General features: G+C 39.7%; 1 protein-coding gene across 2 annotated transcripts in view; it reads left to right on the forward strand.

Moving 5' to 3' along the window:
• DENND1A (DENN domain containing 1A) overlaps nucleotides 1-19,523 on the forward strand; it is a 165,000-nt gene that overhangs the window by 55,325 nt on the left and 90,152 nt on the right. For both annotated transcript variants that reach the window (XM_030460968.1, XM_030460967.1), the window contains exons 6-8: nucleotides 14,460-14,529; nucleotides 14,689-14,769; nucleotides 16,854-16,907. In XM_030460968.1, coding sequence (XP_030316828.1) covers nucleotides 14,460-14,529; nucleotides 14,689-14,769; nucleotides 16,854-16,907 — 205 coding nt within the window. The remainder of the gene's footprint in view (nucleotides 1-14,459; nucleotides 14,530-14,688; nucleotides 14,770-16,853; nucleotides 16,908-19,523) is intronic.

A 19,523-nucleotide genomic window follows, 5' to 3' on the forward strand; every position in this document is an offset into this window, starting at 1 on the left:
CTCTTTTTCTAGACTCTTTTGCCCTTTTTGTCTCACTTTCATGTACAGTTCTGAAATACTAATGGTTTGTGCTGGGTCTTTAAGTCATAGCTGAAAATATTCTGGTATTGTCAATACAAAGGAATTAAAATTTGAATACTAAAGGCTTCAGTGTATGTGGTCAGCTGGTGATGATGCTTTGAACAGAACATCTTCCCTGGTTCTGTCTATTTTGCTGTTACTGTTGGCTGGAAACAAATTATGTCCACCTGTCAAGTTTGAGGTTTGATTATAATTGCAAAAAGAAAAATAAATCCTACTGTTATAAATTACTATGAAATGTTAAATCCAACCTGTCTGCCTCACCCTGCTCCTCTTTTGTTGGTAACATGGCTAAGGAAAAAATAATTTAAGCCACACAGGATCTGTTGCAGTTGGGGCAGGTACTGCAGATGTGGGCAGCTGGAATAAAATGATGAGTCTATAAGGGGTAAGTTGGTTAATATTAGGAAAATACCTTTTTTCCCACTGAACTTGCTAATTCATAAGTGCATATATGAGCTGTAAAGAAAAAGATATCTCCTGGGAAGTATTTATGTTAGAAATACACGTTAAAAGCCAAATTTTCAATAACCAAATATAAGTTCCTTTTTACTCACAAATAAGAGGTTGCAAGGAACATTAATATGAATAATGTATTTGGCTACTTGTTCAGTCATTTTTAAATTGCTAAATGGTGCTCAGCATTGGAGAAAAGATGTTTTGATTTTGCTTTCATTAAGTATGTTTATATGCAGAGCATTATTCTTAGTTGAAAGTTTAAGTGTTTAACACTGGTATTTATTTCTCCACATCCTGATTTTGGTAAGAAGTCTGAGGTGCACAGTTGCATTAATTTTGAAGTGAGATAAAGTTATACCACTTGTGAAGTTCGTAGCAGCCAGAAAGTACAGGGAATTGTTTCCAAAGGAGTCCCATCGATTCTCCTTTTCTGTGGATGCATTCAAGCAGCAAGACCTGCACAGTCTGTCTGGCACAGTAGCTGCTCTCAGCTGGCCCCGTGCCCTCCTGCTGTTAGTCAGGGCAAAGGATGTGCCAGATCGGGGTTGTAACGGAGCAGAGCCTGCTTGCAAATCTGCTTGTAGTTAGCCTGGGGCCTTTTGGCAGCAGACTACAGCCGGTTGATTTAGTTGCAATCCTTTTTCCTTAATATTTTCCATCTGGCCAACAATGACCTATGAAGACAGACACAAAACAGAGTTTGAATTATGAGGAGCTTAATAGCAAAATGTTTCCAAATCTCACTCTAGAACCTGCAGCGGTGGCTCTGCCCTGGGCAGGTTGTTCTGAACACTTTTGCAGCAGTGGTGTTCAGAAAAAGCATTGTAGTTCTCAAGTTCCAACTGAGGTAAGAAAGAAATGTGCATTTCAGTTAAACCCTTAATGTCTTTCCCTCTTGCTATTTCTTGCTCTCTGTTGATCTGAGGAGGAGGTGAAGGGCTCCCAGCTCAGGCTTCCCCACAGGGCTGACTCGGGCTGTGGTGTGGGAAGTGGAGATGGGAGCGCAGGACAGGGCAGTGAGGATGGAAATCTGTCAGGTGGGCAGCAATGAGTTTGAGGCACTTACATTCTAATGCTGGTGCCAAGGAGATGATGTCTCCCAAGCTCTCAAATCTGCAGGACTGGGTTAGTGCTTCCCAAGAGCTGTTCCCACATCTGGACTCTTTGTCAGCCCTTCCAATTCTGGGCAAAGCAGAGTTCTTGCTCTGGTTACAGTTACCCTAAGCACTTGTCCTCTGTGCCTTTCAAATTTGTATCCTTACAGAAAATTTGTGAGCTGCTTTGTACAGCTCTGTGAGTTCCAGCAGTCCTGGTATTGCCTATATTTAAATGTGCAGTTTACCATCCTCACCTAGGAATGTTTGGGGATGTAAAGGATTCATGTTTTTTTTTTCCCAAGGTGACATTAAGTCATGCACAGACTTTCACAAATCCTGTTGGTCATAGCATTTACAAGGAAATTAGAAATTGCACTAGGAGAAGGCTGCAAAGTGTGATTCACATTCACACTAATTCACAAGCCTAAGAGGCCAGATGAATACTCCTCTGAAGGTGTGTGTTTCACTTCATTATCTATAATGCAACCCACTTTAGATCTAGGTGATTGGTGTGAGTTAAAGGTGTTATTAGCTTCTCTGGCCCGTGGAGTCCAAAGCACAAGTAGTCTGTGCTATATATTTAAACACAATTTGTATTAATTTTAAGATAAAGTTGCAACTATTCCAACTCTAAATAATTCCCCTGCTGGGAAGGGGGACAGGGAGAGGTGTTCTGGTTTGTTTGGTTTTTTCTCCTCTTAATAGAAATTTTCACTTGATGACCCTGAAAATGATTATGAGATGTGCAGGGGCAGAGGCAAGAAACTTCTGCTGTCCTTAAGTGTTCCACAGCTCTGAGTTACTCCATACATTTCCTGAAGCTGTTGACTGTATAAACTAATGCAGGGCTCTTAGCCAAGAGTCGCCTCTCTGCTGACAGTTCTTTGTTCTCGTTTCATCTCGCTCTGCTGCCTGCTGCTTTTAATCATAGCAGTAGTAAAATTGGGGATCTGAGTTCATGGGTTTGTGTTCATGGAAGTGCAGAAGTATGTTGATGTAGGGGCACTGCTATAATGCAGCAGAACATTCCTGCTGGAAACTTGTTAGAATTATCATATTTTAATAGTAAAGGGCAAAATAAATAGCATGAGGAATATGTGCAGAAGGGAGAAAAGAATCCTCACTGTGTTTTTGGGGAAAAGCTAGGGGTAAGAATGGACAGGTAAAAGATGCATCTTATTTTGCATCATTGAAGTTTCTTGGGAGAACTTGTAAAAATATGAAAGAAGAACAGGATTTGCTTTCAGAGTAAATACACAATATAAAGTTACCTATGTGGCATTTTCAGCATTATATTTCCTGGAGACTCAGGATTCCTTAAAACAAACAAAACCCCCTTCCTCTTTCATCCTCATTACCAACCCAGAGCAATGGAAGTTTACTGACTTTGGGTGTATTTAAAGAATAGTGAAGGTGTGTCTGTATTACAGCCTTTGCCAAAGCTTTAGTCTTTACTGCAAATCAAAACTCACTTGCAAAATATCAGTGAGAAGGATCACAACAAAAAATGTCAAGTGTTAGTAACACTAATGTATTGCTACTGGTGGAATTGGATAAAGCAAAGAATACTTCATTCTACTCCAGCTACTTCACTGGGCTTGCCTACTGACCAGAAATGAATTTTACTTAATTAATTAGGGCTTCATGTCACACCTTCTTTAGTTGCTGAACAACTGTAACAGAAGTAATTAAATCATGTCACTTTTTATTACCTTTGGCCCTGGCTGACTTGCTTGGAAACTTCCATCCTAGTGCTAGTACAAAATGAATTAGCACATCACCTTGGGGAAATACCAGTTCCCTGGCACCAAAAAGTAGGGAGGAAGTAGTTAAAATACAAGATGGATAGATCTCTTCCAGAAATGGATCACTTTTGGGTTGCTGTCTGAAGGCTTACAAAATGCATCTGTCAGGAATGAGACCATCCTGTACTTGCTGACAGATGTATACAACATTCCCCTACGAGATTACATGGCAACTTCCTCCTTCAAAAATCAAGATGTGGCAGGAGCCCTCGGGTTATGCACTGGTAATTGGAGAAGCATGGGCTGTTCTGAGAGGTAGAACTGCTGAGAAAAGATGTGTAAGTTGACTTCTGCATGTTTTTTCAATAGTAAACATGATTCAACCACAATGTAATAATAGGAGAAGGGCTTTATATGGCTTCGTGGAGGCAGTGTTATCTGGATTGTGTGTGGATCTGAAAGAAAAACCTTAATTTATAACCCTGACTGTTTATCAACATGTTTGATAAGGAACAGACTGTCCTCCCAGCTATTCAGTGCAGTATTATTTACCTAGCAGTAACTTACCTCAGTGTGTTTTAGAATTAATAAGTGTTGGTGGACAAGCTTGAGTAGTCAGAGAATAAGATGATTGTGGGCAGTCTCCTGTTTTAATCATTTGCTTAAACTGATTGTTAGACAGGAAGTCTTAAAAATAAAAATCATGCCTTCTATCCAAGTAAAGAGCCAGAGAGCCTTTTCTGTTAATTTGTGAGTCAGTCTTTTGATCAGGTTCATCAGTGGGTTTTTTTGCAGGTTATTTTTTACATGTAAGTGTTGTGAATTCTAAAACATTGCACACTTTAGACAACCTGCAATCAAATACCAGACTCTCTGACTTGATCCTTATAGCCTTCAGTTCAAGGGCTGTGTACACATCTTGTTTTACAAAAGCATATTTGCTGTAAGTAAAGCAATCCTTAGGTGGCTAGCCCAGTTTCTCACATTGACAAACTACGAATTCCAAGTACCACCACAGCACTGAAATAATCATGAATTTCTTGTTTTGGTTTGAGTTTAACTTTTATGACTTGCTACCAACTGACTTGGGGACCAAACTTTGCTTATTATTAGGAGGCATCTGTACTACCACTGAGCACGTGTCTGTTTCTTCACAGTAATCAAGTTCTCTCTGTGTGCCAGGGAACTAGAAAAGACCTTGCTGCACTCAAGTTTGTTTCTTGCCAGTAGGAAACAAAAGCAGTTTGGAGAATAAGAAGAGGGGTTTGTATAATTGATTTCTTCCTTTGTTACTGAAATATTTTTATTCCCTACCCCAATTTTCACAGTACTTAAGTTACCAAATAGCAGAGAATCAGCATAGCATCCTTGAACATTGCCTTATGAACACACAGGTATGGAGCTGTATTATCCAGCTTTGGTGTTGACATGATCCAGCACTCTGTTTAGAAGAAGAAAAAGCAGTCTGGGCTCATCATTTTTTCTCAGTGTACATTTCCCTTTTTGTATATTCACCTGTAGGTTATTTGCCTTCTTGATCCTGGAGTGTTTGCCTTTTACTTATACTTTGCTTATGTTTATTGATGGAATTCTCTGTTTAGTGTTGTTGTTTTTTTTTTCTGAACCAGCTTATGGTGCTGCTCTGTGAGACTGAGGTTTTTACCACTGGCATGCTATTATTAAGTAGCTATTTTTTTCTGTGGCTCAGAAGGCAATTAATTCTCTTTTATGTGGCAGTGTGATTAGCCAGTGAAAACCTTGACCTTCGTCCTGTGGTTTTGCTAATTGATGCTTACCTTCCTTAAATATTGATCTGACAGTCATATTATTCTACTGTAAATACAACTTCATGTCCTAGTGAGTTCTTCCTTCCCAGAGAGTTGGTCTTACCCCAGGTTGGTCTCTAGGGGTGGAATGTGCTGGCCTGTTGGGAGCTCCTTACCCTCTGAACCTGTTACAGTAATGATGTGGATGGCTTTTGAGCTGCATTTATTACACGTAGAGTTTCTTACCTCAGAGTTTTTAGGACTCAGGCTAAGGAGAGGAAAAAAAAATAGCCTTTGACATAGGTTGGTGGCTAATGACTAATATAAAATACATGGGTAGGAAAAAAAAACCTTGTTCAGGAATAAAAGGCCTGAGGACAGACAGAGATTATAGAAAACACACCTGATGCTCACTCAGCTTCAACTTTTAAAAACGTGGCAAATTTCTTTAGTAGCTGAGCAAAAGTCTTTGCTACCCTGTCAGTTATGTAACATTTTTCTTCTCTTCAGGAATTTATTGACATTGCAGGTTGTGATACAAAATATGGCCCATGGAGCTCGCTTCAGCAGTGTGCTGGAGCACATTGTGCCTTTTGCTGATACAAAGCACTTTTGATTTCTGATATAAAGTTCATAAATCTAAATATCAGCTCCAACGTAGGACTAGGGGGACATAGTTCAATGAGTATGTGTGACTGGAGTCTGTAATGAAAAGGAGCTGTTTTTCTGGTCAAGGAAAAAGGGTTAATATGTGTTGGGATGAAAAGGCTGTTCAGGATCTACTATTTCAACCTGTGATAGACTTAGCAGTAGTCTTTGATCCCCAAATGAAATGTGATGGATTTCAACTGATGCCAGATGTCTCAAACCTAGTGGGATCTCTGATTGTCTGCCACATCTAGAATTCTCTCTTCCAGCACTTTCATGTGTGCTTTTAAGCATGGTTTGAGAAGAGAGATTCCTTGACAAGCTAAGCCTTTGGAATCCTTTCTCTGCTGTCACTTCAGTGGTGATCTTTAGGCTCTCATGCTGTCTAACACATCCGGCTTTTTAAAATCAAGACTTGTGTTCCAAACTGCCCTGACTGCTTCTTAATCAATTTTTTAATGTCCAGGAAATTTAGTGCCAGTATCATCTGTAACTTTTCTCAGCTTAAGGCTATTCCCTGCCTTCTTTTTATTGTTAAATAGAGCATTTTACTTAACCCTAGCCGAGTAAAAACATTGTTCAATGTATTCCTGTTGGCATTACTTGGAACATAATCGTTGTCTTTTTAACTCCAAGGCTTTCTTGTTGCACTTCATCAATCTTACTATAAACTGTCCAGAACTTCAGTATACCCATCTTCTCACCAAGTGTGCTTTGTGGGATATCCTTTGCCTGTGGTTTTAATAAGAGTATAAAGACATGATTGTCAGCATTTGCCCTGTAAATGCAAAGTTCCTTCTTTTTGTACCTCCAGTCATTTGCTTTTGGAGAAGTATCTTTCATGGTCTTAAAGTACAAATATCCAGAGATTTACAACTTTCTTTTCTGAGAACAGACAAAAGACCATATGCTTGTGTTTGGGAGTTTATGGGGTTTCCAATTTAATTTTACATCTACTAAAACCCATGTAATTTTTTTTTTTAAGGTAATGTACTTGATCTTCCAGTGTTAATCATCTTAGCATGCTGCATTTAAGAGGGCAGGCATACCTGGTCAGACATGCTGATATGAGCTGGGTACAGCAAGAACAGCAGCTTTCTCCTCCATGAAAGCCTTGTGTAGTGTAGCCTGCACTGGTTTAAAGCTGATTAAATTGCACAGTTCTTCTGTCATCAGCCTGTGCCCCAGGCTTTAGAGATGTATATACTCTTCAAAATCTACTTACAGTTTTGCATTTTGTTTCAGCAGACCCCAGATTCTGTCTCTTAAGTGAATTCTTTTCTCACTGGAGAAACATCACTTGGCACGTTTTCCCAGTGGTATGAATAACTCCTGCATTAGGAGGTAAAAATCTTTGATTTTTCAAAAGGAATGATCTACCAGAGGAAAAATGGCAAGTCCCCAACAACAAAACAGGCCTTAAAGGTACTTCTGAAATAAATAAACCACAGAATATTCTATCATTAAATTCAATAAACTTTCTTAAGTTTTGCAGGGATATTTAATTCACAAGAAAAAGCTCAACTACTGAAGATATTTAAATTTTTGTCTATTCTCAATTATACTTATAGATTATACAATGTTATACATGGACCTATAGCCCAAAAGGTGTGGTATTCCTGTTTTCCAGTCTTAAGTGTAATGCTCCACATTCTTAAGGCATGGATTCTTTTTGTAACAAACGTTTTTCAGTGAAAGTCCAAGGCATGGTTTGCATGGAAAAGCTGTTTCTTTCTCACACTTTAAAATGTTTTCTTCTTTCACAGAGGGCTCCTGCAAGAAGCAGGGGAGATTACTGTGTGCTGGGTTGATAGATGCTTCATGATGTTGCATACTGAAACGTTAAAGATCTTCTGAATTCATTTTATTTACACAAATTCCTCAGTGCAGCTGCACTGGACTTCTTTTTTCCTGCAAGGTTTAAGAGTGACCACAAAGGACCCGAGGAAGGTTGAGGGCTTTGTCACACGCAGACCTCAGTTCCACTTGCTATGTCCCAATTAGATGTTAGCACTCTAACAAAAGATCCTTGGAACGGTTATCTCAAGCTGCCCTTGCACTTTTTAGCTTGACTAAAATGTAAAATAGTTACATATAAATCTCTTTGTTAGAGTTTTCTGGCTTCATGTTGTTAAAGGGTGTGTTCAGCTCCTGGGAGCGGGCTTTGTGCAGGCGCTGCTGCTGCGTTTCAAGAGGCAGTGGAGCTGCTGGGTTCAGTGGTGGCATTTAGGGACCTTGGGGGTCTTTGTGCCACTGAGACTCCATCCAGCTGCTTGTACTTGGTCACGCTGGGTAGGAAAACAGGAAAGGGAATGTTTTAATTGACTTTTATTATTAATACACAGTGGCAAGTCACCAAGGTAAGCACTTTCTATTGACAATTATATAGTATTAAGATGCTCTGTAAGATGAGATGCACAAGTTCTCTGTGAGCCAGTTCTGTGGGGTACATGCTTCAAAATATATACCCCAGTCACGTGCTTAAGCTGCAGAACTTTTAACTGAGTCTCTTAATCATGGAAAGATCGCTCATGGGTGACAATCAAAGGGAAGTTTAGAACAAAATTGGAGAAAATTCAAAAAGGAAAGAAATCCTGGGAGAGCAAGCAAGGGAAAGGATTTGGATGGCTCTCTGTAGTGGCAGAGGCACTGACAGTGGATTAAGGTCTAATGCAGAGACAAAACTTTGACATAAAAAAAAAAAAGCAGATGTTCAGAAAAGAGTGTTGGCTGATCTTATGGAAGGTAAGCCTGCATCTCATCAACATGCACAGATGTTGCTATGGAGATTTGTGGGTATGTGTGTATGTGTTTAAGTTTACAAGTGTGAGAATGTGTCAGTGGACTGAGTCTAGAAAAGAGAATAATGATGTACTGAGTTCTGTAAGGTATAGAGGAAGACACTGGAACACATAAATGGCTGAGCTGAGAATTTAGCCTACAGAAATTCCCAAATGAGCCCAGAGATGTCTTGGTTCTTTCAAATGTATTTTGTAAAAATGCTGGAAACACTGGGTGGGGGAAGGAAAGGAAGGTGAAAACAAAAATAGTGTATTACTGCAAGGAAAATAATAGGCATGTGAAACCTCAGCTCTTTCTTGAGGGTAAGAAAAAGGGTTTTATTAAAAAACATGTAGTTCTGTCATTTAAGTTAGCTGTTAAAAATTAAGGTGGAATTGAAAAAAAGAACACAAAAACATTTGATGGCTATGCTTTTGCTATTTAAAACTCTGTTTGCATAAAACCACTGAAGAACATGGTGAGTGGCAAAGAGGATTCCTTATCAGAAACTGCAGTTACCATACACAGAATGTGTCCTTCCCAGGAGCATTCCTTGGGTCAATACACTGAAATCAATAATAACAGGAATAAACCCCATCTTGTTTCAGTTGGCTGAACCTTACTTGAGGTTTTGATGATGCAAGTTGCTCTCCTAAGGGTTTGGGGTTTGGGACAGTGATGTTGTGTGAAGGGGATACAGAGGATGAGGTGTCCATACACCCCTGAGCCCCAGGCCCCTCACACCAGGGAGTGGGGCCCTGCACCAAGAGGTTCTACTCGTGTGACCATCACTTGGACACCTGCTGGGCCTCCTGGTGATTTCAGTGCCACAACCAAGCACTGGGTCATCTGTGCTTTAATTAATTGTTCAGAGTCCGTGAGCTGAATCACCAGTGTTCCACTGATACATGCACAGATCATGCTGGCAGGAGAAACACTTGGCCTGAATTTCCCCTTCCTTACACATTTGTCAGTCAGGGGTATTTGCAGTGAAGTTGTGATGATGCACACTATGGGTGATACAAGAGCCAAGCTCATCACTGGCTGAATTTAGTATTCTAGGCCACTGTAGATTGTTGTACTGAGCAGAAGGTCAGGATTCAGGAACTCCTTGTCTCCAATCCTGGCTAATACAGACAGCTTTTGTAAGCCTGTCACTACAGAGGAGGATGCCCATCTGTAAAATGGAAATGACTGTTCTGTTTCACAAGGGAGATGGCAGTTGGTTATGCTGTTAGCAAAATATATAGTATGTGTTATAAATAAATAAATGTTCAAAATTCCACTTCTGATTTGTGTGATTGGAAGGAGTAAAAGTTGTGTGCTTACAACTCAGTCTATCAGGAGATGCTGCATTAAATATGTTGATGTTTGACTAGTTGCTCCATCTCATTAATTTCAAATGACAAAGATATATGTACAAAAATTCAGTTCTGCAGATACCTGAACTGGCAGTTCTTGTGCTCTGGAGGAATTGCATGAGCTAAGGTGGTACTGACCTGTGCAGAGTTCAGAGGAAGCCAAAGGTACCTTTCCAGAAGTGTTTGCATTGCTTTTTAATGGTGTCAGCACACCAGTGAAATTGAGTGCTGGAGCTGTCAATGTTAAAAATTAGTTTTATAAAGAGTTGCTATGGTAATTAGCAGATACTCATGAATCATTTTAAAAGGTACCACTTGCCATAGGGGTTTGCTGCTGCTACACTGGAACATGTAGCATTTTGCTGCTGAAGTTCTCAGTACACTTTCAGACTCATCAGTGCTCCATGGGAGTTTATTTTGGTGAGTTCAGCTCTCAGGATGTTCTTGCACACCTGGGTTATCTCACCATTGCTTCTTCCTTCACCTTTTTATCCTACAACTAACACTTAAAAATCTTTCTTTTTTTAAAGTTGACTTCCTGGACAACTTACCTTCATGTAAGTAAATGTCCTAGTTCCATACTGTTTGCCCACTTTTCCTCACCTCTCCCTACACTTGACCTTGGATGTACCAGTTAGGTGTGAGATAGCTGCAGTGATTTAGAGGGACACATCCTGACACTTATGACTCTCCTCCATTCTAAAAAGCACTCCAAAAAATATTAAAAAAAATGATAATGGTGAAATTCTGAAATGTGAAAGAAAGTATATTTATTATCAGTGCCACTGTTCATTAGTAGTGCTTCAGAGCTGGATAGGAAGCAGCTGGCTTGGCCTGAGGAAGGCATCTTGTACTTGACAAAGAAATAAGCTGGATGCCAGTGTAAATACATTGCTTAAAGATTTCCCTTTTGCTATTCCTAGAGATAAATGCACTTTGCTTTAAGTCAAAACTGCTATCTTAATACTGTCCAATTTTGGTTTCAGTCTTTTCTGTAGGTCAGAAAACATGACCTCACATGTGCTGCTGTGATAGTTTCTTCCTTTCATATGTTAAAGCACACAACTGGATTAATATATTGAAATAGTCAAAGCACAGTTGACTGCAGTTCAGCATTTTCATCTGGGCAGCAGCTGATATTGGGTGATGACATTGTCTGTTCAGTGGAACAGAGTATGGAGTGGAGCTGGGAGAGCAATGCTGGCTGCTGGCTGTCCCTTGGGCAGCTGGCCTGGCACTGGTCACCTGTGTCCTTCTGCTGTCCCCAGCCTGCTCTGGAGCCCTGGTGCTGATTGCAAGCCTGCTCCGGAGAAGGTGAACTTCCTCGTAACTGCAAGCCTTCTCCCCACAGGGACTGCTGGGCCTTGTTATCATGCTCATTTGCTTCTTTTTATATGTTTCCTGTTGTCTCAGCCCGGCTTGTCAGGTTTTTTATACAACCACAGTTCTTTAAACACTACATTTTGGAAACATTTGTATTTACAAGCTGCAATGCAGCACTGTTGCCTGAACGTTCTGACTGACCCTAATTGCTATGACACATGTAACTAATGATGTTTTGTACTTTCAAGGAGTGCACTAAAAAGGTGATGACATATGAGCGAGTGAATAAGGTTCTGTGCGCCTCGTGCAGCCGAGTTTGTGCAGACCTCGTGTAGCATAATAAGCAGCTTTCCTGTGCCCGGGTTTGTTTCCCGTCAGCCTGGCCTCTCTCCAGCACTGGAGTTCAGAGGGAGGAAAAGCAGGGAGCTAACCCCAGCTCTCAATGTGAAGAACCCAAATTTGATGAGGCTGTGATTTAATTCTCCAGATTAATGGCAAATGAGGTGTTACTGCGTGTGAGAGAGGAAGCTGAGGAGGGTGTGAAATGAAAAAAAAATTGAAAATTTCAGATAACCTTTTTGTTTTTGTTTACTCCACAACCACAATCTGATTTATGCAGATTGGAGTCTTTGAACTTCAACTCCCTTGCAGGATCTCCAGTCTCTTGCTTTTTTGATGTTGCTGGAAGGGGCTGTGTGTGTGTGTGTGCTCACATGCTATGGGGCTCTGGGCAATTTCACTCCCGAGCGCTTCCCTTCCTTTGTTTAACCTATGACCTGTGAAAACAAGAATTAATCAAAAGTTCTGAGGTAGCTAAGAGGAAGGGGAAGTGTTTGGTTACAAATTAAATATGAGCAAGTCATAAGCCATAAATCTTCAGTAGTGCTACCAGTTGTGCTGCTTAAGTTGCATGCGGTACCGAGATTGTTTGGTTATAAATTCAACCCGTTTCTTGGGAGGGGGTGTGTAAAGGCTGCCTTGAGGATTTGCTGCTCATAAGAAAAAAAATACATGTCTATTTTCCTTCTGGCAGAGATCTAGAAACAAATTCAGATAACTATAATTCTTGATTTTTGTTGCGACTTTAGCTGGTCTAATAAAAGGGGAACTGTTTCATTCATTTCACTCGAGTTGTAAACACATGGAATAAGTGATGAAATAGAAGTATTGAAGATGGCAGGATGAATGAGCAGTGCCAAAGAAAGGAGCTGAAAACTGAGATGAGCTTATCTACATAATATGCACAATTTTGTGGTGGGTTTGTTTGTCTTATCTTGTCTTGCACCTCTCTCAAGCAAGAGCTACATAAATCCCCATGTGTTGTGTCATAGTCTGCTCCCAAACCAGCTGATTTCCTCAGCTTCAAAACTGTGAAGCTTCTCTCCTCGGAATGGGAAGGTGTTCCTAAAATAAGAAAAAAGAAACTGTGATACTGAGATGCTAAACCATTACTTGGCAAACGTGGAGTTAGTGTTAAATGAAGGCAAATAATAAAGCCAGTTATGTGATGCTAGTGAAGAGGAAAGGGAAAGCCCACAGGAGTGAGCAGGAACACCCGTGGGGGGGCTGCACCTTCCTTCTTGCTGTATGAAATGTGAGACTGCACCTGGGTTATTTTCACTAGAATCACAGAAATTATTTTCTGGATGCTGAGTGAAAGAATTAAAATGGGATTTGGATGGAGTATTCCCATGAGTAGAGCCCACATCTTTTTTGTGTTTGGGGTATTGTGGTAATGAAGAAAACTGCCTTCTATCTGCAGTGAGGTGAGGTTTAGCAGGGAGCAAACAGCTCCCTGGCAAGCCAGAGAGGTAAAACTTTGAGGGCACAACCAGAGCTTGGTTTGTAGCCTGAGGTGCTGGGGACCTGGTCTGGCCTCACCCAGGGGTGCTGGGGCTCCACACAAGTGCAGCTCAGGCAAACCAGGAGCTGAGGTAACTTGCTGTTGTTTATTGCTTTGAAACTGACACATGCATAAGAAACACAATAAATTTTTTAAACGTTTTAATTCTGTTAAGTATAGCATTCCAGAAAGGTCCCTGAGAAACTAACCAGAACTTTAAGTATTTCTTCCTGAAATAAGTTTTGGTTTCATAAGTTTTTGGGCAGGGAGCTCTCTGTCTTCTTGGTTTTCTGTCTTTTCAAACTCTTTTGATCGATGGCTTGCAAGGATTTGTTTACCAGCCTCTTAATCTCTACTTAGCTGATATGTTTTGAGAGGATTTCTTGTTACTTTTGTAATGGCTTTTAACTCTGCTAAGTTTGTTTAACTAAACAGAAAGAAAGAAACTTATCTTCTAGCTAATCCTTCTTGATTGTTTACAATATAATGCCAAACTTAAATGCTGTTTAAAGTGGTAATTGTCTGTCTTTCTGCCCTGTTCTAATACATAGTTTGTAAAGATGCTTAGAGTATATTAATTTAAATGATAATGCTGTCGTATAACATGAAAAGTTAAGTTGCTTATCAGCATATTTTGATAAGCTACTTACATTTTACAGTAGCATTTGCAGGCTTCAAACAAATGTTAATGATGGAGTGTCAGTCCCTTTATCTGTCTCATATATAGCTTCTCACTTCATTTATTACTAAAAGCTGTACAGTTAGGAACCACAGGGCACTCAGTTCTTCATAGCTGTCAGGATGTAGTCATATTTTATAAAAACTTTAAATCCTGTCAAACTATATCAAAATAGAATCCATTTGCTTCAGCAAGCATCTGTGATTAAAAGAAGAATCTGTGCGTCACACGAATTTGCTTCACCATTTGCTGCTGCTGGGGCCAGTTCCTTGCTGGTGTTATGAGAGGATGCTGTAGGTTTTAGAACTGTGTGAGAAGGGGGCAAGTCAGCCCAAAGCACACCAGAGGGACAAGTAACATCTTAGCTGTCTGTCTTGTTTTATGGAACAGAAGTTTAATGTAGATGAAAAAGGTGTGATTTTTTTTTTTTCTTGTATGTTTTTGAGTTTTGTTTCTTTTTGTAAGTTAAGAATGGGGCTAACTACAGTGATATAGGATGTGGAGTGGGATTTGACAGTGGTTAAAAACTGAGATACTTGTTATGCAATTTTAAAAATCCAGTTGTATCAGAATTCAAAACCAAAAGAATTACCTGTCTGCACTTTACTTCAGCTGTACAGTTATTCAACATACCAACATATACTTATTCTTTATTCTTTTTTTTTTTTTTTTTCAGTTACCTCCCATGGTTTGAAGTCTTTTATAAGCTGCTCAATGTCTTGGCAGATTATTCAGCAAAAGGACAGGTATTATTCTGAAGAACTAATGCTTCCCTGCCCTAGTATCAGATGTGGGAGAGAGGGTGAAAACAAGCTGTATCAAGAAGCACTTCCTTCTTGGAGTTTAGCTCGTTAATAGCAATGCTGATTTTGTATCTCTTTTTTTTTTTCCCCTCCTTATTTCAGGATAGTCAAAGGAGTGAGCTCCTAGAAACACTTCATAAGCTTACCATCCCTGAGCCAGGAACCTCTGTTCATCTTGGAGTGGTAAGTGAGATGGGAGGGATGTAAACTAAGGTGTTTAATTTTCATTACATACCATAACAGAGGAATGTTAAAAGCTATTTGGCTTTTTGGGAGTCAGTACACAGATGTTGTTTTCCTGTGAGGACACAGAGCTGTGAAATTCCCCTTTTCACATTTGGGGCCCTATGTTTCCCTTTCTTTAACCTGAGATGTCTTTGAAATGGTCTTAGATTGGAGGAAGATTGTCTATATTCCCCATGGAAATTTCATTCCATATCATCTGTGACCTGTGAGAGGTCACAGAGCAGCAACATGACATTTTTTGTCCACACTTCTGCAGAACTCCTAGATCATGCAAGTATGCAAGAGGTATAGGACTGGAAAGCAGTCACCTACCTGTCATGGCAGCATTTGAACTATTTAACCATTTAGCACATTTTCTAATTCCTTCTCTTCCTTTTCTCAAGAAGAAGTCACACACAAAAAAGTAATTTATTTCATTCTTACATCTTGTGAGAAAATGAATCAAAGAACACTGAAGGAATTGATGTAGGATTTTATTGATGGGATCATATGTTTGGATTTTTCTCTTCAAGTGAATTTTTGCAGAGCAACCCTGTGTTCCAGGCTGTTGCACAAAATGCTCAGGACACACATTGCTGCAGTTGCCAATGAGTCATGTAGAGTTCACATGAAAACCAGTGGTGTGTGCAGCCACAGTTCTTTTCTCCCTCTCATTTCCTTTACTCCTTCTTTAAAGTACTTTTTGGCAACAAGCAGCTTACTCTCATCACTTCACCCCATAATGTCAGTCGACAGGTAGCAGTTGTTTGGCCTCGCTGGGTCAGCAGCTGGCGGTGGCAGAGTCCCAGGCTCTCCCCAGCAGTGTTTCTGTTTCAGGGGATGAGTTGTCTCCAGGGGCAGTGATCAGTTGGGATGTTTCAGTTTTTTCATACCAATGGTTTCAAGGAATGCTGTTGGTCTCCCCTTGTCTCAGACATTTTATGGGCAATGAAGCAAGAAAAGATATAAAAAAGCAGCCAGGGGGCTGCTGTCTGGCGTGCCTGTGTGTGTTATTTTGGCTGTTTAGAAGCCTATTTTGGGGTTGGGGTGAGGCTCCTATGTGTGATGTAGTTGCCTGTGCTATTCCTGTATTTTTTCCTTGCAACTTTTCAACCAAACTAAAGCACTGATATATCATAAATTAAAAAATTGTGTTTATACATTTAATGTCTGTGTTCAGTGGAGCTGTTAAACCCGCTTGTGTTTTCGGGTTATAGACTGTTCACAAAGCACTGAAATGTCTGAGATACAAGAAAATTATGCCAGTTGTGGAGCTATGCCAAGAATGTAACAGCCTTTAAAGCTTCAGCAAGTAATTAATAAGTAGCCCTAAGACAGTAGTGGAAATCTTAAAAATAATATAAGTCACATTCTCTTTCCTTTCCCAAAGCCCTAACCAAGAATCATACAGGTCAGGTGTAGTCAGGAGGGGACCCAGAGTGAACCTGCTCTCAGACTGCAGACAATTTAGAAATGTAACAATACAATGGATTAGGAAATTTGAGGCCAGTATAGTCCTTCAAAATGTGTTATTTTAAGGTGTATAGAAGTGACCTAAAATTTGAATAATATTTTTCAGGTGAGTAGGCCCACAACTTTAGGAAGCATTTCTCAATAAATTTCCATAACTTTACCATTGTCTTGACTGAAACTTGGTGATGCTGTAACTTCCTATAGTCCATCACACAACCCAGGCTGTGGAAAGATGGTTTGAATTACAGGTTGTCTTGGAGTTTCCTTGGCATATGTCATATGTTGTGTGAGTCTGTCTGATTCACTGTCTCTGAAGAACAAAAAAATGTAATATAACTTTGCAGGAGCATTTGATACTTTCTATCTTAATGTATTTCATATTGCATGTGTGATCTGAGAATCCAACTTTTGAAATCCATGACAAAGAAATCATACTGGTAGTTGGTAACAAATGTTCTGTCATTTTTACTTAGCTGAGCAACTGCTATTACTTCTGTTGCTAATACCAAGCAATAAATTTAGATTGCTTTTGACATTATTGCAATAACCAATATTTGCTCTTTTTTTAGCACTCTTACTTCACTGTGCCTGACATCAGAGAGCTTCCTAGTATACCTGAAAATGTGAGTACACTACAGAGATGGACAGGTAACCAGTTCTATTTCATGTCAGCACAAAAAATGGTTAACAAATGTTACACAGTAATAGATGACATTCTGCAACATATTGGTAGATGTTGGGGTAAACTTTAGGTGTTCAATTTGTAAATATTGGGTGGAAAACATTATGTTTCTAACTGCAGCAGTGTATGAGGAACAGGCTTTTTGAAGTACATCTTTTTGAAGGAAAGACACCAAGCAAACAGGAAACTGACTGCATAATTATCTTATGCTGTAAATCAAGATATTTATTTTAAAAATACAATTTATTATCACCACTCTACTGTTATTTACTGTTATCATTCCATGATTTCATTGAAAATCTGCATTTGTGATTAAAAGCTGAAAAGGATAAAGTACTGATGCACAGATTGATATGGGCAGGGAAAAGCAGATCTGCTAATCATGCAGTGAGACCTTTCTGAAAGGATGACAGGGGAGCCCAGTGAAAACAATCCCTTTGTTAGATGCCTGTCTGAAGATGCTGAGCATACCTGGTTTCTTTTAGGGCCACTATTTCAGATACTTTTAAAGCCTCACCAAGTTGTCTTGTATGCATTTCATCGTGCCTCAGATTTCTAGCCAGATGATAGGGCTGTGGGAAGACAATGCTGGCATTTGCTTCTCTTAACTACTCTTTAATATGCTCTTGCTGTGCCTCTTAGCCAAATTTCTATGCCTGACATCTCAGTTTTCTTTCTTGAACATTTTGCGGTCTGCCTGAGCACCATATACCTCAACTCATGGCATGAAAGAAAGAAAAGGGAATCATCAAGACATTTAATCTCATTTGTGGATGATTTGTATAGCAGATAACATTTGGGGCTTTTTGTTTCTGTTTTAAAACATAGTTGCTAGCTTTGCTGTGTTGTAGACTTTTCATACTGACACTTATCCTGTCAGTAAATTTAATAGATGTGCTTTTTCTTCCAAGGTGCTTTACTTTTGTGGAAATACATTACGAGTAATTCAAGACTCAGTTCCTGAATCTAACCCAGCTAGCAGTCTGGAATATGTTCTAACCTAATCAGACATGAAGCTACATGGTTATAGGGGTTATATTGAATGTTAATCTCTTTTTTGCTAATCATCTCAAACTGTAACAATTTTGTTTGCTAAACCTCAAATCACCTGGAGAGAAAGGAAGGAAGTTTGTTTCTGTTTTACAGGCTTGTAAATTGGAGGGCAGAGAGAAATGAGCTAGTGTAATGGTAAGAAACCAGTAGCAGGGCTTCAAAGTAGATCATCTGGTTATGTCTGCTGGTGATGGTCACTTTATATTCAAAGGTAGCAGTCAGCTTCCCAGAACATTTGAGCAGGAGACATGATGAATGCTCCTGAATCAAAGGCTGCTGTAAAAACAGAGGCCTTGGGCCAGGAGGAGTTGGAAAAGAGTTGAAAAGCCTTTGAAAGGTGAACGCTGCCCTTCATGGGGCATTGTGACTTCAGAACTGAACTGATTTCACTGCAGAAGCACAGGGCAAGACTCTACATTTCCTGGTAGTATCAGTTGTGTTCAGAAACAGCAGGCAAGTTAGCAGCTGAAATGATGGTTTTTTGGTGATGATGTTCTGGTGTATTTTGGTAGCATTCAGTCCTGTGTTCCAAACTACCTGATTTTTCACATGATATAATGTCTGGTTCTGCTACCTGATTTTCTTGAAACCTCCCCCCCTCTCATTTTTACTTCTCTAGTTACACCTTGTGCTGTTAGTGGTATTAGATAGCAAATGATCAAATAGATGATTGATCTGGGAATGAACTTTCAAAGGAGCTTAAGATAATTCCGTTATCACTATTACTGAGTTTTGAGAGGAGTGAGGATACCTTTTCCTGTACCTGTACTTTATTTTGAAAATGCTGCTCTTTACTCTCCCAAGAAAGGTTTAAATCCTAGGGAACAGAACACTAAACAATTATACTGCAAATTGGAACACTTTCATTTGTATTTATTTAACTCATTCATGGTTTTGTCACTTATGAGACATGTCTTTCAAAATACATGTGTAAGTCCCAATTTCATCTTCAGAGATGACAGCTTTCTTATAAATAAAACTTAGAGCTAACACGTGAATTTCCTTAGTATCAATACATTACCATACAGCCCACATGCTTCACAGGTGTCACTGGCACACTTCAGAGAGCACAGAAGACTGAAACCTTCTAAATCTTTCCATCTGAAGGTACATTTGTATGTCAAAGCCAGTATTTTGTTAAAATAAACGTGATGAAAGAATAATTGCAAAGGAATTTCCCCTGTCTCTTTTCCTCTCCACATCCATGCACATGCAGACCTACATCTGCAGACAGAGTGTGGGGCTGATGTGCTCCTTTTGCCTTGTCCCTTGTTTAGGCATTGAAGGGAGTTCAGTGCTATTTAAAATGCTTCTAATTCACACAATTTGCAGTAATTGTGTCGTCATGCACTGTGTTTTGGCGTCGTGGAAAGATGGGTGAGAGGGGGAAGAAGAGCCATAGAGAAGACAGCTTATGTTTAGACAAAAATATCATGCTAATCAGCACAGATGGGATGAGAAATACAGAAAAAGTACATGATAATTTAATAGGTTTTTGGCAAAA

This window comes from Calypte anna, chromosome 17, assembly GCF_003957555.1.
Source record: "Calypte anna isolate BGI_N300 chromosome 17, bCalAnn1_v1.p, whole genome shotgun sequence".
Taxonomy (NCBI): Eukaryota; Metazoa; Chordata; class Aves; order Apodiformes; family Trochilidae; genus Calypte; species Calypte anna.